The following is a 27,003-nucleotide window of genomic DNA, read 5'->3' on the forward strand; positions in this document are numbered from 1 at the left end:
AAAATGTTATCATCCTAAGATTGACTGCACCAAGGCAACCCACTCCAATATTCTTGCCTGGAGAATCCCACGAACAGAGGAGCCTGGTGGGTTACAATCCACGGGGTCACAAAGAGTCAGACACGACTGAAGTGACTTAGCACGTACGCACGCACATCGACTTATGAATTAGAACCAAGTTCCCTTTGATAATGGGCTGCTTTCTAAGTATTCACGAAGCCAATACATACTATGGACTATTCCTGTTTAGGAAACAGCACTAAAGAGTAACATTTATGGCTTCATATGATTTGGAAAATAACCTTGAACTATGAACAGTCAGGACAGATAGGATGATTCAAAAGAAAGATTTTAATGGGAAGGGTACTTATATTCAGTAGTACTTACAATATGTGCATTTATGTACATTGAAACAAAATTCTACATACAATTGTATGATATATGTATATGGATTGTGTGTGTGTGTGTATGTGTGTCTGTGTTTAAGTAGGAACTGGAAGCATTAAGAGTCCAAGCAACTTGCCCCAACTGTACTATAGAGCATGATTTCTAACCTAATTTTTTCAGACTCCTTCATGATATACCACTTCTGTTAATTTATAGCAGGAGTTTAAAGCATCTGTCTATTTTTATCCATTTGTAAGTCTTGAATATTCTCCCTTTCCCCCTAGTGTTTCTCCCTGAAGTAAATGTTAGTTATTTAAAGAAATTTATCAAGCGATTGTTGTCATGAATTGGATGATCCTTTAACACCCAACTCAGATTTTATAATTAAAAAGCATGTCCTCAAAGATTTGCATCCAGTTGTAGGGTACACTAAAAAAGTAAATAAATAAATAAAACGTTCTTTGAAGATAAGCATCCCTCCTACAAGCTAGGACAGTCTGTAACTAAATTCTGAAATGGTGATGATACAAAGAATAGAAAGTGAATAGAAATTATACTGCTCTCTTCCAAATATAGCCTTGACATATAAGCGACAGCCGTTTTTTTCATACAGGATGCTCTAGACATTCCAGCATAACTTTCAGAAGCAGAACAGCTGTGATGTATATTGACCTCCTCAAGACAAAGGGGTACAGTTATCCTTTTAAAATTACAGATAAACAGAATGAATAGTACTACTACTATGTTGTTTACTAGGAGAATCTGGTCTTTTATTCCCCTGGGTGAACCTACATATCAAAGCAGAGTCAATTTTGATATATGATTTAACTTGTGACTATAAATAAGTTAAGAATAATAAATGCATAGATGATAAAGCTGGAAAAGTGTCTAGGGGTCATCGGGTCTGGGGTTTTGCACTGCACAGAACTCTTTCCATCATTGTATAGCTTTATCTTATCTCTGCAAAAAAGGCATTTGGCTGTAAATGTCCTTGTTTTAGTAGCAACATTTCATGCAGATAAATGCAAATGTAACCATCATAAACCATATTTTTTAAAATGTGCCCTCAAAACCATGAATCAAGGGAAAACTATAAAGCCATATCCTTATCATAACATTGAAGGCTATCACATCATGTAGGAGCTGTTACTTCTTTAAGGAGCCTGGAGTTGTTTTTGAAGAAGCTCATTTACAACGGAGTTTGGTATAATTTGAGAATATGGGGCCAGGTGAGTGAGGAATAGGCCTTAGTGAAAAAAATCAGTTTATTATTTTAGTATATATGTGTATCCCATGTATATTTTCCAAAGGCATTTTTTGCAATTGGGTGACAAAAATGAAGTCCTCCAGAAAAGTTTTGTACGTAGTATGGATTCACAGCTCAGACTGGAGAGGCTATTGGAATCTGAGTGGGAACTAAAATGCAAGTATTAAAGTAGACAGGCTTCCCTGGTGGTTCAGCTGATAAAGAATCTGCCTGCAATGTGGGAGATCTATGCTGGATCCCTGGATTGGAAAGTTCCCCTGGAGAAGGGTACAGCTACCCACTCCAGTACTGTGGCCTGGAGAATCCATGAATTGCATAGTCCATGGGCTCACAAAGAGTCAGAAACAACTGAGCAACTTTCACTCAAAGTAGATACACAAAAGTAAATCAGAAGGGTATGAAGGTAAGAGCAAATGTGAGTGGAAAAGGCCCAAATCATGGAGTGTTTTACTACTGTCAAGAGTTTGTATAAGTCTCTTAGCATACCATTTACCTAAGAGGTTCTCTAATTCTCTGTGTAGAAAAGGTTCATTTTCTCCCTTTTAGTCATAATGTAAAAGAGTCAGAGATATCTGAAAGTCTTCTCAAAACTCTCAATACTTCACAATAATGAGAAACCATATGCTGAAGGAGAAATATTAATAGAAAATGCTGTCTTTCAGATGCTCACTGAATCAATTGAAGACAGTTGACGCATCTTTAGTAAGCTGTGTCTGAATCTTAGCTCATTAACCACTCCTGTATTATGTATGCTGATTCCAGCTCCTAATATGACACATCAATAAACCAGATCTGAAAAGGTGTCATTTCGATTTTAATGTATCCAATTGTATTTTTAGAAGTTCCTCCACTTAGAAGTGTTTGTGTTATTTCCTGATTTTACAAGCTATGGAAGAGTGGGTACAGTATTGATTTGAAGGGGAAGCTACTGCTTTCCTATAACCTTTTCAAACCTTCCTTCTGATTATGTTGTAAGAACAATAAATGGCTCCTCCTTGATAATATTTCAGCCCTCTCTATTGTCCAGTACCCCATCCATGACTTAAGTATAACTTAACCACAGATATGTACGTACCACCGTTCCTTCCATTTCCTCAATTATGAGTGAAAGCAGAGAAAGAGAAAAATATTTCTATTAAGTAGTCTTCATGTAGGATGTTTCTTATCAGCAAATATGGAACAACCAAGTACTTTTATAAAAATTCTTACATGGAACTAAGCTGCTCATCAACCAGATCACTAGCCTCTCAAATTATTTAGTGTGCTGTGAAATGTCAGGCAACCATAGCAAGTGTCTTCTCAACAGTTGGCACCAACTCAGTTCAAGTATTAGGAACGACATTTTGAAGCTCATTATGACCAGGTAGTATGCCCATGACTGAAAATAAAAGGTGAACCATATCTAGCATAGACCTCAAAAAAAGTGGGGGGAGGGGGGAGGGAGTGATGAATACAGTACCTACATTTTGCTAGTCACTGTTAGGTACATTACATATTGTCTTGTTTAATCCATAAATCTGGCCTCTTTGACATTTTTCAAAGAAAATAAAAAACTTATCCAAGACCACACAAACCACACACACCACTTGTCCAAGACTGCTAAAACGCTGTTGTGGAATTCAAACCAATGTCTGTCTGTCCCAATCTGTGTTCAGGTCTTTCCTTTGTTTACTAATTCTTTTTTTTTTTTTTTTTTTTTTTTAGTTTTTTAATTCAATTAACCCATTGCTTCTGCTGCTAAGTCGTTTCAGTCGAGTCAGACTCTGCCATCCCATGGACTGTAGCCCACCAGGCTCCTCTGTCCATGGGACTTTCCAGGCAAGAATACTGCCCTCCTCGAGAGGATCTCCCCCACCCAGAGATCAAATCCACATCTATTATGTCTCCTGCATTGGCAGGCAGGTTCTTTACCACCTAGAAAGCTCATTTTCTAGTGCCATCTAGAAACTCCATTTAACCCACTACGTGCCAGTATAAGAGGTGCCTCAGTTTATGGGAAAATTCTCAGTTTAATGGGACAAATCTACAGGCATTCACACCATGAACTTACCATATGAAATGTTATTTATCAATAGAATAGAATGTTCTAAGTGCAATGGAACATAGAAGAGGGACTCTGCCTAGGGAGGTTCATAATTCTTTTATCTGGTGGTTAAAAAGACAGTAGAGCTTTAATTCCTGCCCAGATACCATGGCAGTGACCTTGCAATTATTTCCAATTAAGCAACCCCAACCTTTCTTAAACCTGCTCTGCCTGGGTCATATATTCCCTAAAACTGAGGTTTGCTGGATATGGCCATTTAGACCACTCTCCACTTACTGTCTGTCAAGTTTAGATCATGGCTGCTACTTCTGTAGACCTCAATGTTAACGGATCCTTTTTTTTTTTTTTTTTGAGACTCTGACACTAAACTAATCATTACCATGGCCAGAGTCTTCAATAAAATTAGAAAGGTCATCTCTCTTCCTTTCCCCTCCTCTCCCTCCCTCACGTTTCTCAATTTCATCTTTATTACTTGAATCAGAAGATCCTTGGTAAATTAAACTACTAGCATCATGCCATTTTATGCAGAATGTACTCATCTCATAAATATATAAATGTATGTATGCTGTGTTGTTTAATCGCTAAGTCATTTTGCGACCTAAGTCATTTTGATTCTTTTGCAACCCCATGGACTGTAGCCTGCCAGGCTCCTCTGTCCATGGGATTTCCCAAACAAGAATACTGGAGTGGGTTGCCATTTCTTTCTCCGGGAGATTTCCCTACCCAGGGGTTGAACCCATATCTCTTGCATTGGCAGAGGGGTTCTTTATCACTGAGCCACCAGGGAAGCAATGTATGTTTATGTATAGGATCACTGGTGTGTGTGGAATCAGCTTCAGATGGCCAGATACAAAGTCTCCAAGTATCCCTAAGTGCTCTGTCCTGAACATACTGTACCAATTTTGCTCTCATCTTTATTGACTTGTTTTACTTCTGAGTTTCTCATATCCCATAGGCTCCAACTGGTCCTCTGAAGCATCACATTGTCCTACCGTCATTAAGCTACAAGGGGGCTTTCTAGCCTTTTGGCAGAAAGATTAGATCTGCTGTTGCTATGATGTTGCAACTACCTTTTCTCTTTTTCTCTTCCCTTTGTCTCTTTCATTTGCAGTTGTCCAATCCATAGTATGTTGGAACTCTTCTAAGAATAGCTGCAATTTTGAAAGTTCTGAGTGTGGGAAGCATTATTTATAGGGCTTTGTGGTTTTAAGAGGAAGAAGAACCACTTCTAAGCAGAGTTCTACTAGTAAGACTACCCCCACCATATTTTCAGTTCAGTTCAGTCGCTCAGTCGTGTCCGACTCTTTGCGACCCCATGATCCACAGCACGCCAGGCCTCCCTGTCCATCACCAACTCCCAGAGTCCACCCAAACCCATGTCCATTGAGTCGGTGATGCCATCCAACCATCTCATCCTCTGTCGTCCCCTTCTCCTCCTGCCCTCAATCTCTCCCAGCATCAGGGTCTTTTCAAATGAGTCAGCTCTTCGCTTCAGGTGGCCAAAATATTGGAGTTTCAGCTTCAACATCAGTCCTTCCAGTGAACACCCAGGACTGATCTCCTTTAGGATGGACTGATTGGATCTCTTTGCAGTCCAAGGGACTCTCAAGAGTCTTCTCCAACACCACAGTTCAAAAGCATAAATTCTTCTGCGCTTAGTTTTCTTTATAGTCCAACTCTTACATCCATACATGACCACTGGAAAAACCATACCCTTGACTAGATGGACCTTTGTTGACAAAGTAATGTCTCTGCTTTTTAATATGCTCTCTTTAGGTTAGTCATAACTTTCCTTCCAAGGAGTAAGCGTCTTTTAATTTCATGGTTGCAGTCACCATCTGCAGTGATTTTGGAGGCCAGAAAAATAAAGTCAGCCACTGTTTCCACTGTTTCCCCATCTATTTGCCATGACGTGATGGGACCGGATGCCATGATCTTAGTTTTCTGAATGTTGAACTTTAAGCCAACTTTTTCACTCTCCTCTTTCACTTTCATCAAGAGGCTCTTTAGTTATTCTTCACTTTCTGCCATAAGGGTGGTGTCATCTGCATATCTGAGGTTATTGATATTTTTCCCGGCAATTTTGATTCCAGCTTGTGCTTGCTCCAGCCCAGCGTTTCTCATGATGTACTCTGCATATAAGTTAAATAAGCAGGGTGACAGTATACAGCCTTGACATATGCCTTTTCCTATTTGGAACCAGTCTGATGTTCCATGTCCAGTTCTAACTGTTGCTTCCTGACCTGCATACTGGTTTCTCAAGAGACAGATCAGGTAGTCTGGTATTCCCATCTCTTTCAGAATTTTCCATGGTTTATTGTGATCCATACAGTCAAAGGCTTTGGTATAGTCAATAAAGCAGAAATAGATGTTTTTTTGGAATTCTCTTGCTTTTTTGATGATTCAGCGGATGTTGGCAATTTGATCTCTGGTTCCTCTGCCTTTTCTAAAACTAGCTTGAACATCTGGAAGTTCACAGTTCACCTATTGCTGAAGCCTGGTTTGGAGAATTTTAAGCATCACTTTACTAGTGTGTGAGATGAGCGCAATTGTGTGGTAGTTTGAGCATTCCTTGGCATTGCCTTTCTTTGGGATTGGAATGAAAACTGACCTTTTCCAGTCCTGTGGCCACTGCTGAGTTTTCCAAGTTTGCTGGCATATTGAGGGCAGCACTTTCACTGCATCATCTTTCAGTATTTGAAATAGCTCTACTTTAGCCAAATACTATCTTCTGCAGGATATTTTCCTGTAATTCCTTAGAAAAAGTTTCCTTTGCAATAGTGTGTTAAGAAAAAAAAAAACAACTGCCAGTTTCTACACTCTTTCTTCAGGACTGGCCTGATGGCTCCACAGATAGAAAGAAGCTGTTTATACTATGTGTTCCACTCTCCATGGCCTCAGTTCTCAAGATCATCTCATAGCACAACTATAAGCTATCTACTTTCTAAACAGAAAGGCCAAAAGGCTACGAAGATAAGTTATCCCCCTGTACACAGCCTCCCCAGAAGTCCCACATGACACTCTGGCTACAGTCTCATTGGGCTGACTGTGGCACTGGTCACTCCAGCTGCCAAGGAAGGGAGGAAATTATCTCTTTTAGCTGCATATGGCCATCTCCTCAACAGTGGGATGGTCTAGCTAAGGAGGAAGAGAATGGATATTGGGTGGCGTGTGCCTCACATATTATTCTCTCATCTACTATCTTTTCTAGCAGTGACCTCTTCAGAATCATCAGGAGGTCTGTGCTAGAAGTTAGAAGTAAAGTACAGAAAAGAAAGGTATCTGAGTCAATTATATAAAGAGCTTAAATTCAAGAAATTATTGTAATTCTGGGCCCTTGTTAAAACTCTGGTAAGATAAATTCTCTAGCGTACTAAGTAAATCAGTTCTTATTGTGCCATCCATGCCCAGAAAGGCAAAAAGTCACAAAATGAAAGAAAACAATCTACGTGATATTTAGTTTGGAACAACTTCCTATCTTTTTAAATGTATGTGACTAAGCATTATGCTTTCAAAGTTATTTGCATTTTTTGTTTGTTTGTTTCACAGCTAAAATGAAATGTATTAGGGAGAAAAGATAGCATAGAACTAAAAAAAAAAATCTTCAGTCCTCCACAAAATTAAGCAAAAAAATAGAATATTGGTAATTGAATCAGAATGTATGTCCTTGTGTGTTTGTTTTCTAATGCTGCTATGACAAATTATCGCAAACTCAGTGGCTCCAAACCGTAAGAACTTATTATCTTACCTTCCTGAAGACCAGAAGTCTGAAATCTGTTTTGTAGGGCAAAAATCAAGGTGCTGGCAGGCCTGTGTTCCTCTGGAAGCTCTTTCCTCAGCTTTTCTGGGGTTTAGAGGCTATCTTTACTCCTAGACCCATGGAGAATCATATAGCCATAGCTCCTCTTGCTTTCATTGACATATCCCCTTCTCTCTCTGACTCTGATCCTCCTGCTTCCCTCCTAACCACCACTGTGATTACATTGGGCCATCCAGATAATCCAGAATAATCCCCCATCTCAGAATCACTAATTTAATTAGGGATTAAATCCCTAATATGTGGAAGGTAAGGTATTTACAAGTTCCAGAGATTAGGCCATGGACATCTTTGGGAGGCCATTATTCACTCTGCCACAACTTACAAAATAGTAAAGCACTTATGAAAACTGATTCAATACTTGATCTTAATAAGAAGTTCATGTCAGAGCCACACTGTTGCTGCTTTCATTTTCCCTTGATCTCATTCACAGTCAAAATAAAGAAACTTCATGATGCTGATTTTCAGTATATTTATTCCCTTTGGCTGCTAATCATAGCTTTATGTTTTACATTTGCTAAGACTTAGTCCAAAATTCTTCTTAGAAAATTCCCTCATGCACCTGAGGAATCGTATTCTTTTCTAACTGTTGTTTTGTTTTGTTTTAATTTCGTTTTTCAGAAAAGCAAGACAACAACACAAGAATCGAAGCTATAAAGTCTCTTGTACAAAAACTCCCTCCACCAAATCGTGACACCATGAAGGTCCTCTTTGGACACCTAACTAAGTAAGTTGTAAAAGTTTCTGGTTGTGTTTGTCATATTCTCATTTCCTAAGTGACCAATATTTAATTTCAGGTCTCTAGTATAAGAGTTTCTGAATGCATCAGTCTCAGATTTCCCCCTCTAGCTGATCTAAGTCTTCCTTCAGAAGCTGGGAAATGTACTTGAGATAGGAAAGGAGACCTTCAAAAGGAACTTTCAAAATAATCTCCTTTTCCTGACTTTTCAACATGTACATGTTTGCTGACTGATTGCCAGAACTGTACCCAGAGCCCTAGAATGGGCTGGGTTTACTTTGTTATTTTAGTATGATGGCAGGAGCCTGAAATGATTTAGACATGAGTTCAAAACCTAGGGTCATCGTGTACCAAGAGTGATGACCACATATAAGTGACTTAAACTCTCTGATATCCAGTTCCTTCATTTATAAGATATTGATGCCAATAGACAAGGTGACATCTATGTAAACTGCTAAGAGAAAAAAAGACAGTGAAAAGACCTAGAGGCCACGCAGAGCTCGGTGTTTGACCAGCATAAAGCAGACCTAACTGGCTAGAGCCTCATGGATGAGGGACTTGGGGGTGGAGCTGAAGTCATAGATGTTGGACCAGTGTAAAACCACACAGGTTCTTGCGGGCCACAGTGAGAAAGTGGAATTCCATTGTAAATACAGTGATGAACCATAAAGTGCGTGAAATTGAGGAATTCTATACAAGATCACCCTGGCTGACAGATGGAGAATGATTTCCAAAAGTGAAAGCAGGGAGACCTATACGGAGAAGACCATGGTAGTTCAGGCAAAAAGTAATCGTAGTTTCCCTGGAAGCCTTAAAGAAGTATTTTGATGATGGGTCAAGTCAGATTTGCTGATAGTTAGGATGCAGTGGAGAAAGGAAAGGAGAAATTAAATGTTCCTCTCAGGGTTTGGTTTGGAGCAAATGGAGAAATGATGGTATTACCTAGATGAGTAAAACTGGGAGAAGAAAGAGGTTGAATAGGAAGAACTGACAGACAGCTGTGTTTTGGACACTTTAAGTTTGCAATGATCGCTCCTCATTTGTCTTGTGTTAACACCTTCTTCAGATAATGCAGAGTGCAATATAAGTGACGAGGTTTTAGCTTTCATCACATACATATAGTAATGTTGAAGCCTGATAGATCAGGCAGTTTTGCTTTTGTGAGATTAAATCTCTTTAATCACCCATTCCTTGGGTTGAGTCATTCCTATAGATTATTCAATTAACCCACTACATAATTTTTAATTGTAAATATAATGCATGAAAAATTTAGGCAACTGTTGTGCTTATAAATCAAATTTGCTTTCCAGTCACTCTTAGCCTGCTGAGCAGAAATAACTAACACTTTTTGTATCTACCCTTCCAGACCTGTTCCTAATCCTAAAGACATGCAAATATACCTGTGTGTGCTTGTTTATTGCATTAGAGTATACTTTCTGCATGTATTGTTCTGCAACTATTTTGCAACTCATGGACAGCTTCCCATTTCGTTAAGCAGGTATCTGATTCTTTCTAACAATGGCATAGTATTCCATGGGATGGATAATCTATAATTTGCTTCACTGGTCACTACATCAGGGAACATATTTCAATCTAATTCATAATATTTCCTCCTTACTTATTTCACTCCCACCAGTGGGAGCTGTATCAAAGTTCAGAAGATCCTTTATTGTTAGAATGCCCCTGCTTGTCACGTCCACATACTGGCTTTGGTGGGAAACCCAGTGTGGTTTCTTGGTGAAAAGATGTTGGGCTTTGAAGAAATAGAGATCTACAGTCAAATTCTTGTTCTATACTTTATACTCCCTTTATGGTCTCAAACACATAAAATCATATTAAATAATATCAACCATATCTTGTGGTTATGAGAATTAAATAAGATAATGCATATAAAAAGTCTGGCACAAGGTAAGCATTCCTCAAATGCTAATTCTTTTCCCTTAGGTTCCAGACATACCATGAAAGGAGTTTCAAGTTGCATGTAAATACTGGAGTGCTTATCTCAGTAACTCTAACTGGACAAAGTCATAAAGCAAATGGAAAAGTATACTGTTTAGTGCTATGTAATACCTAGTCTCAGAGATCTTGAGAAATATCCATTACTCAGTCTCAAGTATGCCTTTGTTTTTCCAACTGAAAGAACAACTATAAAATGAAGAAGCTGAGAATCAGCTAAATCCTACTTTGAATACACACACACACACACACACACTGCAGAGAGTCTATCCAATTAAAAACTTTGAAAGGTTGAGAATCATTCCACACAATCTCAGCATTAGCAATTAGTGCCTGATCGTGTCTCATATCTAAATTAATTCCCTAATTTTGTTAGAACTTTCGTTTAGTTCAGTAGAGATGGAAATAGATGTTTTTAATAGAGATTTAAGATAGGGTTATTATATCACCTTCACAGTATCCACGTGATACAGTTTTCCAATTTAAATGGAGAGAAAAGTGTTGTTTGCTTGCCACCCACCTTTCTTGAGTTGTGTGACCATATTCCACCCTGCAATGATTTATAAACAGGGTTTAATTATGCACAAGTGTGTGCACATGATTATATCTTGTTAAGCATTTCTTGCTAAGTTTTTGATAAACAGCCAATCGTGGCATGTCATCAAAGCTTGAGAAGACTAAATAAGAAGATTGTTTAACGAGAATTTAAATGTATTCATGTTTGAAAGAATCATTAGAATGTTTTCCTTAGTCTTGATGTATTTGGTAGTTCTTCAGAAAATCTACCATCAACACTTGTATGTAGTGTTTATTCCAAATTGTTGCAAATATATATATATTTTGAAGTTTGTTTAGCAAAGGTCAGGGAATGCAATGAAGTGCCAAAAATTCCACTTGACCTACGTCGTATTCCATAGCCAGCAGAATAGAAGTCCATTTTTGCAAAGCTCTGAGTTAAACATTCCCTTGAAAGCAGAGCAACTCCCAACTGAGAAAGTTTAATGCACCACAATTGAAGTAGAAGCTGGATGCAGGTGCTATTCACAAAAGCCAGAATTTTTAAAGGGTTATGATTATATTAAGCATGTGCATGCATGCTCAGTTGCTCAGTCATGTCCCACTCTTTGTGACCCCATGAATTATAGCCCACCAGGCTCCTTGTCCATGGAAATTTCCAGGCAAGAATACCGGCATGGGTTGCCATTTCCTTCTCCAGCGATCTTCCTGACCCAGCGATGAAACCTGCATCTCTTGTATCTCCTGCATCCCCTGCATTGGCAAGTGGATTCTTTACCACTGCATCACCTGGGAAGCCCATGTTAAGCATAAGATTACATAATAACCTCACAGGCTGAATAGTCTCATAGTCCAGAGTCCTCATTCTCGAGCATACTCATGGTGAAGTATGTGCTTCTGCTGTGACAGATTGAGACCAGGAATTCAGAATACACTATCGTCTCAAAATGTCATCAGCCAGAAATCTTTATTAATAGGCACTTTCACCAATTGACATTACAGTGATAAGCACTGGAAGGTCCTGTGATACCCTCTGAATCATATGAATGGCATGTTCTATCTCTGAAAAATATGTGGCCAGTGCATGTTCCTTCGGCCTGCTTCTTTGAAAAGGTAGGCAGGCAAAGTGGAGATGAAGTTAATGGGAAGGCAGACCTAGAAAGATAAGTGTTGTTTGTTGATGGGTAGTAGCTTGAGGTTGAGAGCTAGGCAGAGGGTTTATATAAGAAATAGAGAACCACTGAGTCTTTATCTGTTGGACATTTGCATGATGTGCTCCATGTTTATGAAAGAGTCCTCTAACAATAGAGTGTAGGGTGAATGAGATACAAGAAGAAAAGAACCCAAGAAGCCACTTGGAGAGGTAGTTAGATTGGAGTGATGAATCTCAGATGGAAAGCAATGGTCCAAACCCTGAGACTTCTCAAAGGAAAATTTCACTCACTTTTTGTTTCTCTCATTTCTTTAACCCCCTTATTTAGATAGCCATAGGGATAAGTCTGGGGTTTCAATGTTGAGTAATTGTAAAAATAGTTCCTTCAATAGAAGTAAAAAAGCAAAAGAAGACACTGTTTAGAAGGGTGCACTTTTTTCTCTATTTTGAAATACAGACAGGGAAAAAGCAAGATGAGGTTAGAGAAGAATAAGGCAATAGAGTGAACTCTGTTTTGTTGCTGTGAGTTGAAACAAGCCCTCTAGATCTGCTGGTGGGGATGTTCCAACCAGCACGGTGGGAAGCCATAAATGTAATATAGCTCAAGAATGAAAGCCTTTCAGATCTTCTTGCCTTTTGAGCCAACCATCTTATGCCATTACCTATCCTAAGTAATGGTGGGGGAGGCAGGTAGTTTATGCTAATGAAATTTTACTATTTACACGAGTAGAAACTTGGAAACAACCGAAGCATTCAGTGACAGGGGATAGTTATATAGAACATGGTAGTCATATCAGCTTAATAAAATGTAGTTCATAGCTAATTGTTTTTTTAATTAGGGAAATCCTTGCATTAAGTTAAAGTCAGGGATGCAATATTTTATATACTCAAAGAGAGTATAAGTGTAAATATGTGGGAAAGTTGTGCATTTAGAAAAGACTGTAAAGCTGCTTGCTGAGATGTTAATATTTCTTTCTTAGAGTTGTTGAATCATAAAAGAACCTTTTTTCGTGTGTCTCTTCTTCTCTCCTAGAAGTGGGATAGAAAGAGACATGGGGTTTAAGAGAGCCGGTAAAGAGAATAGGCTTTGAAGTTAGGCAGAAGTGAATGTGAGCCTTGGCACTGCCGCTTACTGGACATGTAACTATGAACTGACTTAACTCTAAGCTTCCTTTTTCTCATCTGCAATACGGGATTCATAATAACACTTATTTCTGTGATGAGGTGTAAAAGAAGAATCCTTTGAAAGAATCTTGCACAGTACCTAGCACATAGTAGGTTCTGGATAAGCATTATACATCAACATTTATTATTTTTATTATCTGAGAAACATAAAATAATTCCTAATGAAATAAATACAGGAAGAGCCACGGAGACTGGGTTGCCAAATTTCCTGACTTCCAGAAAAATTCTTTACCTCACCACAAGATCTTTTGCCAGAACCTGAGTTCCTATACTGGCCTGACTCAGCCAGTTTCCCCTGGTCCCGGTGAGGCTGCCTTTTTTACATGTCTGGCAAACCACCTGATATCTCCATGTGGTGCCCAGTCCCTGTGTGAATTCCCCCGCACAATTCTGTGCTGTCACCAACTCTCCATCAGCCTGATCGGAATCTTATCCCATGTTCTCAAATCCAACTGTTTTCACCTTCAAAGTGGTATCTTGCTGATAAGACAGTCTGGTCCACTTGACTTCTAGGCAGGCACTGGGACACTGGTGACAGACACAGGTCCTCCTTGCCTTGCTGTCTAACTTATCAGAATGGTTCTCACAGTGAGGATTTCCTACCAGGCAGGACAGCACACGGGCCATGTGGAAGCCTGGTAAGTGAGATAATCTGAAGCCAGTAGGGCCTTACCCTTGGCCTCAAATCCCCAGTGTAAACACTCCTAGAATTTTACCAGCTATATATCCACCTGCCATTGATGCTGACCTTTTCAAGTTCTAGAATTCCTGCTGCTGTTACTATAAATAAACTGTCCTAGCTATTGCTGAAGTCTTTTCTCACATTTTTATTTCCAGGATAAAAATAATACACGAGAATTACAGAAAACTTAGAAGATAAATACAACAGTATTTTTCACTGTTAAATCGAACTTGTTAGCCAGATTTACTTTGTGGCATGCATTTTGGAGGCCAAAACAATCTCAAATATTTGAGGATGGGTGGGGGGAAGATGTAAAAGAACATTCAATCCCCAACGAGGTATATACATCGTCCAGAGAAAGTTAAAATATCTCAGAAATGTGTAGCATTTAGAGGTGCTTAAAATAATGTCATTCACTGAGTTTCGAAAACAGCTTTGGAAGAATATATTTGCTGCAGATTTTAGGTGCAAATAAACATTGTTGTAGGAGACTTGCACTTTGTAAAGTAGGCTAAGAAAAGCGTCCAGCTGTTCTTTGAATTCCAAGGTGAAAAAATGATATGGCTGAATAGACAGATCTCATGGAAGCATGCCAGTTGAATGCTTCATTGAAAGGTGAAACTGTTGAGCTGTGGCTATTTTGTGAGAGTAAACCGATATTTAAAGCTTCTCTGTGGTCTTCATGGATGTTAAAGAAAATATTCTACAAAGGCATGTCAGAAGAACTCCAATGACGATGACCTAGAAATACAGGGATTGTATGAGGAAATGATGCTGAGGAAATAATTCATCTACCAGCCTGTAAAATGGTACTGTGGGTGTTTCTGAGATTTGGGGAGGGAGTGGGGATGAGGCATGGCCTGAGATGGACTGGAAAGCCTGTGAGTCCTCGCCCTTCTCCCTAGTTAAGGGTGATGGCTGGTGAAGCTCTGCCTCCCACCAGGCCTTTGAGAGCTCTGTTCTGCTGCGCCTTGGAGCAAGCTGTGTTTTCCTGTGCTGCCTTACTTGGCACTCCACCCTTTTTCTGTACACTTTGGTCTCTCACCCAACCACAATACCTGATATCCAAAGACTTGCAGGCCATGGGTATTTTTACTGGAAAATAAAGAACCTGAGCAAATTGTTATTTTCCTTTTTTCTCTTTCTTTTTTTTCCCCTCTGAGAAACAAGGGCTGCAAGTTGTTTGAAATAAGCCAGAAGCCTAATAGCTCCTTTGCTTATGTGTTTGAAATGGCACCCTAATCGCTTTGAAGAGCTAATGTACTTCCTATGGGTCTGAAATTTCTCAACTGGACTCCCGTGGCAGAATTTGGCCTGGTAGTTAAGAAAATTAATTACTCTGATCCTGAGGATGAAGCAATAGTTCCCAACTCCCTGTAGTAATCATTAAAATGTCATCTACTTAGGAGACATCTTGGCACAGGATTTATAAGGTTTGTGAGCAGGGGACTAAGGTTCAATGGTCCTTCCACTGGTGGATCCTTGTTCTGGAGGAAGGCTTTGGGAGATAAGGTTTTTAAGACGGGAGTGAAATGACTTTAGATCTTTTGATTTAACATTCGAATGTTAACATTAACCACTGAATAATATAAAACAAAGCAAAACTTAACATGGCTACTGCCCATTTATCACTGTCTTCTCAACTGTTAGTGATGGCCCATATCATGGGGTATTTCCCTCCTAAAAGGTAAGTTTTTTTAAGCTGCCCAGCCTTCTCCACTATGAATCTTGGCCTTTTACCTAAAGGAAAGAACCAGGGATTTAGAATCAAAAGACATAGGCTCAAATCCCAACCTGAGCCCTTAGAAACCATAAGGCACTCAGTCATGTCTGACTCTTTGTAGCCTGCTGTTCCCTCTTTCCATGGGATTTTACAGATAAGAGTACCGGAGTGGTTGCCATTTCCTACTCTAGGGGATCTTCCTGATCCAGGGGTCGAACCCAAGTCTCTTGTGTCTTCTGCATTGTAGGCAGATTCTTTACCCGTGAACCATCAGGGAAGTACAATATTAGGAAAGCCTTTAATGCCTCTAACCCTCCCTTTTGCTTATCTGTGAAATAGGTCAAGTAAATTCACACTTTGAAAATGTTAACTGTGGAGTCCTATCCACTCATTCCTTCAGGAAGTCTTAAATGAGTGCCTACTGTATTCCAGGCACCGGACTAGATCAGAGATTGGCAAGCTATGGCCATGGACCACACCCAGCCTGCTGCCTATTTTTATCAGCCACGTTTTATTGGGAAACACAACATACTTATGTGTTTATGTATTGCCAGTGACTGCTTTCATGCTACAGTGGCAAGAGTTAAATCATTGTAACAAGTTGCACAAGGCCAAAAATACTTACTATCCAACCCTTTACAGGAAAAGTTTACCTACCTTTCAACTGAATACCAAGGACACAGGAAGACTCCTACCCTCACTTATCCTATAGTTTCCCAGGGTTGACAAATGAGTAAACAGTTATAATAAATACAGTGTGATATCATAAGACACTATGAGGGCACCAAGCAGGAGCTGAAGTTTAGCCAAGAGAAACCAAAGAATGCCTCCCAGAAGAGAAGACATGGGCTATCTTTAAGGATGTCATTTTGGCAGACAAAGGCCTCTATAGGCAGAAGGAAGACTGTGTACAAAGCGGCAGGAAGAAGGAGAATTACAGTATGATAAAGACATGGTGACTCCTCTGGAATGATAAATTAGGAAACATAAAAGAGGGGATAGGACAGAAGCCCAGAATGTAGTAAATTAGAGCTAAATTGTGATGAACCTCATATGCTTTGCTAAGGAGCTTGAAATTCATTCATAGACATTAGGTAAATCACTGAATGATCTGAAGCAGGCAGAGATGTGATTTGACTTGTATTTATAAAGATCACAATCTTTTTAAATGTGAAGAATAACTGGTACAAGGGCAGCACTAGATGTAGTAGGACTAGTTAGGAGGCTGATACGGTGTCTAAGTCTGAGATACCATACTAAGGGAGTGATAGTGGGATGAGGGAACGGATGGCTACAAGAGGCATGGAGGAGGTAGATTCAATAGAACATGCTCAGTGAGTACATGCAAGAGGTTAAGAGGAAAGAAGATCCCAGGATGGCACCCAGGAACTAGCTAAATGGTGAAACCCTTCACTCAAACAGAGCAAAAGGACACAATTGGAGACATGAAAGAAGCTGAAATCTTTTGGACATGATGTGATTTGGTCATAGTTTATATTCTATTAAAGAATAAGAAATCTATGTTGGAATGCAGGAAAGCTGATTGGGATCTAGGTATGAATCTGGTAGTCCGGTTTAAAGATAGCATTGGGTGATGTCATGAATAAAGCCAAGGGAAGGTGTGAACCTAGAAGAGAGCTGAGGAAAGACTCCTGGGGATGTCCCTATTGAAGAAGTGGCTAGAGGAAGAGGTACTGGGAAAAGAATCTGAAAATAGTATGCCTGGTGATAGAGAAACAACTTGATGGAGCAGAGGTATTTTATTTTGTGGTTAAAACTATTGCTTTCACAAAAGGGACCTAGAAATTTCTCATGGTAATGGTACATTGGGCAGAAATTCTAGTAATGCTGCTGCTGCTGCTACTTCTGCTAAGTCGCTTCAGTCGTGTCCGACTCTATGCGACCCCGTAGACAGCAGCCCACCAGGCTCCCCCGTCCCTGGGATTCTCCAGGCGAGAACACTGTAGTGCGTTACCATTTCCTTCTCCAATGCATGAAAGTGAAAAGTGAAAGGGAAGTAGCTCAGTCATGTCCGACTCAGTGACCCCATGGACTGCAGCCTACCAGGCTCCTCCATCCATGGGATTTTCCAGGCAAGAGTACTGGAGTGGGGTGCCATTGCCTTCTCCATCTAGTAATGATGATCGCCTATTCTAACATTCATCCTTTGGCTCTTGAAAAATCACAGGAGTGAATATATAATAATCCAGAAGAAAAAAAAAACTGTTCTATAGTATAGTGAGTTCTTGGAAACATTGGTAAAATTGGAAATTATGACCTGGTTCCTTCTACCATTAGCGCATGGGCTTCAGGAGGGCAGGAATTTGTATCATTTTGATTCTTGCGACATCCCAAGAGCCTACTACAGTGTCCCACACATTGTGGATACTCAGCGATTTTTGTTGAAAATCACATGACCTCATTGAAGACAAGATGATCATTGAAAAGTCATTGATGGTTCCAATTAAGATCAACTTCTTAAGCCTGGAATCTTAGAAACCTGATATAGACTAGGACCAGGGAATATTCCATTTTGAGGATATTGTTAAGTGAATTGTTTTTCTCAAGTTTCTGTCTCCTCACCTTATGCTTATCTTTTCATCATGATGAGGAGAAGACCAGTTCTAATTAGAAAAGAGGCACTATTAACATGCATCATGTTAGGAGGTCCAGAGTATGATGATCAATGGGTGCTCAACAAAGCTGACTTTGCTGAATAAGTCTTGGTCAGGGACTCTGTGACCACCCACCAGTGTTGGAGCCTTCTAAATCAATCACTACAGCCCAGAGTGGGATTGCCAGTTCTTCTAATTGCTTGACTATCTCAGGTTTGTAACAGATCTTGGAATTTCAAAACTTAGATTTTTTTCCTCCTGTCAGTACTCTCACTACTCAATTAAAGAATCTCTGTCTCTCTTGTCTCCTGTCATATCACCAAACTTTCCTGTCCATCTTTTGTTCCAGATCCAATATTGACTTCCTATTACCTTGAATTATTTATCATCAGGTGAGGAGAAAAAAATTATGATTACCAAAGCTTGACCTCTGCTTATAAGTGTATAAAGAAATTCAGTTCCCCTGTTTTATGGAGTGGAGACACATAACTTCAAAGTAGAAGGGGGAAAAAAATCAACCAGACCTCAAGTCACCTGATTTCCAGTCCACTAGACCACACTCTGCTTCCTTGCCAACACCAATACGCGATTGTTTCCAGGGAAGAAAGAGGGAGAAAGACCAGCCAACTGTGATAAAGGCACAGGCCCATCACTCAAATAACCTGTTTTTGCACATCAGCTACAACCCCAACCTTTTAAAGAAAATTACCAGATTATTTAGTGGAGTGACAGATTTAAATAGGGGTTTCCTTGGTGTCTGTCCTTCAGTCTCTCCCTCTAACACATTGCTTTCTACCTAAGAAACACTGGGAAGTTTTATCTCCAGGGGTCCTTTTTAAAACCAAGCAGAAAGAAGTAGAAAGAACATATTTTTTTAAAAAGGTGGTGATGGAGCTGTCTTTTACCACCTTCTTTCTCCTCCTTAAATGGAAAGCACTGAACCCAGATGCCCAACCACGGAAGATACTCTTCCAGAAGCAGCATCTGGCTTCCTGGCAAGCCCTTCAGGCGAGTCGTTCGGGGAGCTTTGCAGTTGTCTTTTGGTCTGTCACGTGAATCAGATACCATGGCCTCTCTGGCTGGCATGTCCAGGCAGCTGCCAATTCCTTTTGGTTCACCTTTAGTTCTGAGAACTGGCTCCCTCATTTTCATTCCTTACTGGACTTATTTTTCTCCCTGCTGCCCATAAGAATTCCAGGACAAGACTAATTTCTCACTGCTGTCGGCCTGTCAACTTCCTCTCCAGGCTTCTGTCTTTTGAACCCGAGTGAAATCTTCAGCCATTTAGTCCTGCACTAATGTCCTGCACTAACTAATAGGTTACTTTGAATAATATTTCTTAACCACTTCTTGTCAGCATAGTTCCTTGTAAACTGGGGGGGTGGGGGGTGGGGGGAGGGTGTTCCCTGAAAAGAAAAACAAAACATTCCATCGGAGTAATTTATTCTGGTCTGTACACAAGATATGAAAGTATTCCTGGCATTTGTGTATTATTTAGTTAAATCATATCGGCTCCCCCACATCCTTGTCACACCGCAAACAGAAGAGCATCTCAGGACTGCAGAAGCGGAGACAACAGGGCAGCATTTACAAATAGCTGCCGCCTCAGGACACTGAAATTTTCTCTTTTTTTTTTTCTTTTACCTGTTAATGTAAATACATTTTTTCCCTGGTGAAGGATTCTGTGGGGTTTTTTATGGGTAATTGTTAAGAACACGGAGTCCAATGGTAGCCCACGCACCAGGGAGCTGTGACAAGGTGCTGACAGGTCCGGCAGCGGCACCCAGAAAGCAGAGGAGAAAGCAGAAATTAGAGCTGCAGGGTGACATCCAGGAATGGTTAACAGGGGTAGCTGCACATTTCCATGTTGCTGGGGGTTTTGCCTCATGCAGGAAAAAGTGCAGCTGGTATCCAAGATTTCAGATTTCAAGACTGTGCTGTCTGGGTTGAGAAAAGACTGGGCTTTAATAACGGACAGAAGGAAATCGCAGACATAAGTAATAATTAGTCTGTGGCCAGTGGCAGATTAAACCCACACTTGACTTTGAAGGGGTATGCAACTAAAACCCAGGCTCACCTGAAATGAGAGCCTCTGGAGGACAAAGAAATGAATTTAAGAGCTATTCAGATCAGGGCACTGGGAAGATCTTTGAAATCATCTATAAAACAGCAGAGCTCAAATTTAATATTAGGATTTTTAAGGCTTTTTTAATCTCTGTCTCAATAATATTTTGTGGTCTATAGTTTTTCTTCAGGTTAGTTTGTTCTCATGTGTACAAAGGAAGTTGGAAATACCTTCAGAACTTAGAAGCTTTATATGAAATACTGCCTTCTATAAACTTTTTCTCACTTCTAGTAATTTCGTCTCCTCTGTCATACATTCTTTTAAACCAGGCTCTTTACACTGACATTTTCCCCTTCCTTTTGTTCTGCCTTTTCTCCCAATATCCTCCTCCTCCTCAAATTCTTGTTCCTACACTTCTCTCTGAGAACTGTCTTCACTTTCAAAGCTTTACAGATACATCATCCATCTCCCCATTTATTCTTGATACAAATACAGATCAGTGCCTATCATTTGATAGATGCTGAGCTGGAAATAAGGATAATTTTACCAGGAAAACAATCAGTTCCTGGGATCTGGGAACTTGATTCAGTTATGTTATCAGCCTCTCTGCCCTTATCTGGGAATGTTCACGTCCCTCAGTCTTGACTTTAACTCCCAACTTTCTGAGTCTCGCCCTGCCCCTGCTCTCCTCACAGAGATATGCAAACTGGCCTATCTGTTGTAGGGATTTAGTTAATCCATCCATGTGATTAGGAAGTCCCTGCTCTTCTTTGCTTTCCCACTTTCAAAGAGAGAAGTAGAGACACTTCCCTGGTGGTCCAGTGGTTTAGACTTTACCTTCCAACGCAGGGGCAGAGGGTTCCATCCCTGGTAAGGGAATTAAAATGCCTTATGACCAAAAAAGCCAGAACATAAAAATGAAGCAATATTAGAACAAATTCAATGAGGACTTTAAAAATGGTCCAAATCAAAAATATCTTTTAAAAAAAAGAGAGAAGTAGAACATTTGGGGGCAGGGCCACAGCAAGGAATAGGCAAAACAGTTGCTGGTAGAGCAATAAAAACACTTTTTTCCTACCCTCCATTAACTGTCAGTCAAGATGCACCTCTTAATAAATCCTTTCGCTTTATCAGTGAGTTCACTTGCTCATTCATTCATTCATTTAGCCCATAGTATTTGGGATATGAAAAGATAAAAGAAATTGCCCCTGCTCTAAAGGAATTTTTGTCTAATCAATTCATGTCTCTTAGACATCAAAACCAAATGAATGTTCTCAAATAGGGAAAAGACATGCAAAGTGTGATACTTCACTTAAATCTTATTATTTTCCTTTTGAACATTTTTTGAGCAATCATTTTATATTCCAGAAAAATCCCACCCTCAAAAGCATCTCTTCTCTGATTAAAGCACAACCCTGTCCTCTTGGTTCCAGGCTCACCCACCTTTTCCCACTTCTCTTCCATTTCCAGCTGCCATTCCAGAGCTGCAAGTGCTCCTTTGGTACTGACCTTTGAGTCATCAGAAATGGATTCCATTCACTCTCCCAATGCCACATTTCCTGTTTAGGGTCAGACATCCCCCACAGAGATAGTGAGGTATTTTATGGGTGGTTTACATGTCCAGCTATATTTTTTTAACTAATGGGAAAGGAGAAATAAAATGCACGCTGGATTCTCTTTGCCCTCATTCTGAAAATAACCACTAAAAATACTTTCATATCATACTGAAATATAAAATATTTTCATATTACATTGAAAATAACCAATTCCTAGGGTACCAAGCTCTTAAAGTAATTCATACTTCCCTGGCAGTCACAGGCATTTACCCTGCTTCTCTACAGAGGCAGGCCTGCTTTATTCACCCCTCATCATATTCTTGCTATTCTGTGCTTGAGTTTCCCCTCCAACACACTATAGTAGGCTAGGTAGGCTAAGAAGCAGGTGACTACATAAAGAAAAGATTCACTGTCGCATTCTAGTCATTTCTGATCCCAAAGCACGTTTATCCAAGAAATGTTGATATAGAAGAAAACAGACGTGAGGTTGTGGTATAGAAGAAAATGGACTGTGGCCATGGAGATAGTGGGGGCGGGGAGAGAGATAGCCGGGGAGAGAGATAGCCAGGGAGAGACGTTTTGTTCATCAGGAACGCAGCCACCTGAAAAATACCAGCTAATTAGCTGTCTGTAGCCACAAAACACAGCAGTTTAGTGCAAGAAGTGAACAATACTTTACCTAATTGAAACTACAGAGCAGACTTAGGTAGGCTGCGCGCAATTACAGAGATTGGAAGCCAGCCAGGACACTGAGGTTAACAACCCCTTCTCACAAAAAGCACCGCGGGAACATCAATGACCACAAGTGGTAAAGGCCGGCACCCTGCGGCCCATCCGAAAGGCCTCACCTCTCACAACCTAGGCTCCATCACAAGGGCGTAATGGCATCAACTAACTGGAAGAAAGAGTGCCCTCTACCGGTGGGCCTGGGCTGGGTGTGTGTGTGCGTGCACGTGCTTGCACGCGCGTGTGCTCACTCATTTCTGAGTCTTTGCCATCCATGGACTGGGCCCTGTGCTATGTGACTAATTCAGCCTTCTTAGGAAACAAGCTTTGAAGAGGTAGAATGGAGGGAGATTTGAATAATGGAGGACATCCCGGGTGTCAAGTGGTGGACAAGGGGAACTGTGAGGGATCCACCACCTGCTCGTCTGGCGGCCAACACAAAGGCTGCCTACAATCTCAGAAAGGTCTAGTTCAGAGTTTCTCAAACTTGAAGGTGCTTATTGATCAAATCACATAGAGATCTTGTCAAAAATGTAGATTCTGATTAAAGAGGTCTGGAACGGAGCCTGAGATTTTGCATTGAGGACAAGCTTCCAGGTGCTGCTGTGTGGGAACCAAACTTTTAGAAGTCAGGTCTAGCAGAAAAGAGGGCAGAGACTGGACAAAGAGAAAGAGGACTTTAAAGTGAGACTTAACACCCACAATAATCAGGCTCGCTTTCATTGGTCCTAGAAACCAAAGGAAGCAGAAACAGAGAGTTCAAAATAATAAAGACTCCAATCCACTCCTAAAATGACTTTTACTATTAGAGGATGTGAGAGGCACAGAATTTATTCCTTGAACATGTTTCATAAATGAGATGGCTACTTTAAACAGTATAGCCTTCTCCACTCACTGGCTGATACTGTAGCTGAGACACACCAGCCAGCAGTGGTCTGGGATGACCTCCCAAGAACTAAAACTAGTCAAGAGAACACAAGATGGCTGAATGCAGACCCTCAAAACTTGATCAATGGGCAGTGAAGAGAGTAATCACCTTCCTCCACAGCCTGTAAAATACAATCAGTGTTGGTGACAAACATCAAAGAATGGGCCATTTTAAGCTTATATTATGCAAACTCAGTTTATTGCTATGTGCTGTGAAGCCTTTCATGCTAAAGGCTACAAGTATTATTAAAGACTTAATTGTTAGGTGGATTAATGATTATATTCTTTATCTACTTATTTCCTAGGTACTTTTTAGACTAATATCTACATATTTTGTGACTGTTTAATGATAGAATTCACTTTAGATGTATGGAAATATGCACACACAAACATGCTTAAAAGCAAGACCCAGTTAGCCCCTGGTGAAATTAGTATGGGTTCCTACATTTAGACATTGCTGTGAACACATTTTAAACTAGATAAGGCTAATGTTTGAATATACATTTATCCTAATATATAGCTTGTCAGTATGCTACTTGCCAAAGATATATAAATTTAGGATAAGATATATATACATATGCAGAAGAATGTAAGCATCAATCAATGAATCAACAGTAGCTCTGGAGTGCCTACTCTGTGTTCCACACCACACTAGGGAGGGTTGGGAAGATAAAAAGAGTATAAAGTTCTGCCATTGCAGAGCTACTAATCTGAAAGTGGACAGAGCACTTAGGAAAAAGAGCAGAGAATAATTAACTGTTAAACAGTATGTGAAGGAAGAAGTAGAGTAAAATAGTTAAGTTGTAATGAAAGGTGGGGAACCATGAATGAGACCTGGCAGGAAAGTTGGAATCTTGTCTCAGACCATAGGGATCCAAGGCAGGTTATTGAGCAGTTGAAGAATAGAAGTTTTGCTTTTGTTTTTGCTTTCAATATCTCAATTTATTGAAAGGTCAAAATTGAAATGGCTTTGGAGATGGAGAGGCTGAAGGAGGAGGCTTGCAGTCAGGCTGGAGAGCAGTTAGTTTTGTGTTGGTTGAGGAGCTCAGCAGGAAGAAGGGAATTGCCAGGGAAACTTTAAAGTGAGTCAGGAGTATTTGCTGTTAGGTTTGATGTGATGGATAAATGACTGGAAAGAGTCTGAGACAATGCCAGAATGTCCAGTTTGTAGACAAAGAGAGTGATGATATCAGTAATAGAAACTGCGTTATCATGAACTTTGAGCGCCAAATATGTGACAGGCACTGTTTTAGAAACTCAGGTGTGCTGTGCTGTGCCAAGTCATTTCAGTTGTATCTGACTCTTCGCAATCCCATGGTCTGTTGCCTCCTGGGCTCCTCTGTCCATGGGATTCTCCTGGCAAGTGGGTTGCCATGCGCTATTCCAGGGGATCTTCCCCACCCAGGGGTCGAACCCACATCTCCTGTGACTCCTGCATTGCCAGAGGATTCTTTACCACTGAGCCACCAGGGAAGCCCCAATAAACTTAATACATATAATATAAATGGATAAATCAAACAAATACACATAATAAACAAGGAAATGCTACAGTACAATAGAAGATGATAGCTGCTGAGGAACTAGAAAAAAAATGGGTCAGAATAAGGAGGGTCCAGGCTGCTGCAGGGGTAATTGAGTTCAGTGGTTTGCAGTCAGTGGGAAAGAACTGACTACAGAGGGGAGATCCGAGAAAAGACTCGAGGGAGGGGAGGGAATTTGTGAGATGGGTTTGCCTGGAATCAATGCATTCCAGGCGTAGAGAACATCTAGAGTCTTAATGTCTTTGAGCTCCAGCAAAGCAGGGAGACCAGTGTGACCTGGGTAGAGGGAGGGTGGGGCCAAGAGGAGGAGAGGAGCCACCTAGCTGACAGGCCATGCCACATATAGCCCTCTGAGGCCACGGTGAGCACTTGGTCTTTACTGAGTTCAAAGAAAGGGGAGCCAGTTGTAGAGTTTGGAGCAGGAATGACAAGAATTGATTTCAGTTCTAAAAGAATCACTGTGTTCAGAGTACGTTCTAGGAGAACCGGATAACCAACTAGAAAACTATTTAACTTCTCCAGTTTCCAATCTAATTAGAAAGAGTTATTTGTGGGTGGAAAGTTCTTTTCATGCATTTGCCTCTGATAGGTTAAAAGAATCTAAAGAACTGGATTCCAGCCCCCTTCTTGGATATAAGTATCCCAAATAACTTAAGGCCTGCTAAGCTGCTGCTTTATCATCTTTAACATGGGAATAACGGTTAACTTTATCTGCCTTGTAGTGTGTGTGTGTGTGTGTTTGCACATGCCACATCTAAGGAGTTGAAGAAAGTGAAAGTCAAGATTATCTACTGTAACTAGAGTTTGACATGATTGGAAATTCAAGCGGAGAGTCCAGACTAGACACTCAATCTTGCATTGAACCCAATAGAGACAGCACTAGATTCAGAACCACAAAACCTGAGTTTGCATCCTGAGTCCCTGACTCCTTCAGCCTGTCGCCTTGGATAGTACAGCTTCCTCAGTTTCCTCTTCTCTGTTAGAGGAGATCATAATACTGATACCTCAAAGGACTTAATCCAGAGTCACATGTGAGTACAAGTCCAGTTATAAACTGTAAAACACCAAACAAATGAAGCTCCCCAAAGCTCCTATTGCAACTGCACACAGCTCTACTCAGCCTGCTAAAAAATCATAATTAGTGCTTGCATATAGATACTTAACTTTAATTCTTCACGTTAACTAAAGATTAAGAATGATTAAGAAATAATTTCTTCCTTTAGTGTCCCATATGACCAGTACCACCCATGTAACCAGGGTGGAGCAGCAGGAGTATTTAGCAGATCATTTGAGCAAGGGGTTAAGTAAAGGTGTGATACTAAAGAAGGAGTGTAGATTTGGGAATCAGATTTTTTTAGAGTAAATATTCCAAACAGAGTGGATGCATTCACTGAAAGAGTTCAGAGCCTGAAGAGATAGGATGGAATTAAACATTCCATTGGGGACCAACACAGTAAGCATCACTAACCGGAAAAGAGAAACAACACAGAAAATAAACAGATACAATAATGAAGAATCATCAGCATGATAAAAATCTGAAGAGTATCATCAACTGGTATAAGTTAATAAATAACTTCTGCTCAAAAAGGACCCAAACAAATTTCAATTAGCTGACATTTCATCAGAAATCCCCCCAATAATCACCCAGTTATCTAGGAACCACACTCTAGCACAGAGGTAACTGAAGTTCCTAATGAAGGCTTCACGATTCAAAAGTTCTTTGTGAATTATCAAAGGACAATAATGTCATATCCATTGTAATTTTAATATTATTTGTGTTCTTTGATTACTGCTAATCCACACATGATAATATAATGTGTTTTTCACCAGAGCATTTGCTTAATCAGAACCTTCTACTGCCCAGGCCTTCTAAGTAAGGGAAGTATACGGGGAATAAAGGAAAATGGCACATAAAACCATGTTTCCAGTCTGTTAAGTACATATTTACCAAGCCATCTTGCAACATACCTAGCCAATAATTTCCATCTCCTCTCTAGAGCCCTCTTTTTTGTGTCTTTTTAACTGACATTTTGGAATTCACCTGAAAACACCAACAATTTGCCAAGACAAAACTTGGCCTGTGGAGAAGACACCATATTCAATA

General features: G+C 40.2%; 1 protein-coding gene across 2 annotated transcripts in view; it reads left to right on the forward strand.

Annotated features, from left to right (window-relative positions):
• Positions 1-27,003, forward strand: part of ARHGAP15 (Rho GTPase activating protein 15) — a 685,399-nt gene that overhangs the window by 618,045 nt on the left and 40,351 nt on the right. For both annotated transcript variants that reach the window (XM_043487890.1, XM_043487891.1), the window contains exon 13: positions 8,137-8,242. In XM_043487890.1, the coding sequence (XP_043343825.1) occupies positions 8,137-8,242 (106 nt within the window). The remainder of the gene's footprint in view (positions 1-8,136; positions 8,243-27,003) is intronic.

Source organism: Cervus canadensis, chromosome 15, assembly GCF_019320065.1.
Source record: "Cervus canadensis isolate Bull #8, Minnesota chromosome 15, ASM1932006v1, whole genome shotgun sequence".
In the NCBI taxonomy this organism is placed as follows: Eukaryota; Metazoa; Chordata; class Mammalia; order Artiodactyla; family Cervidae; genus Cervus; species Cervus canadensis.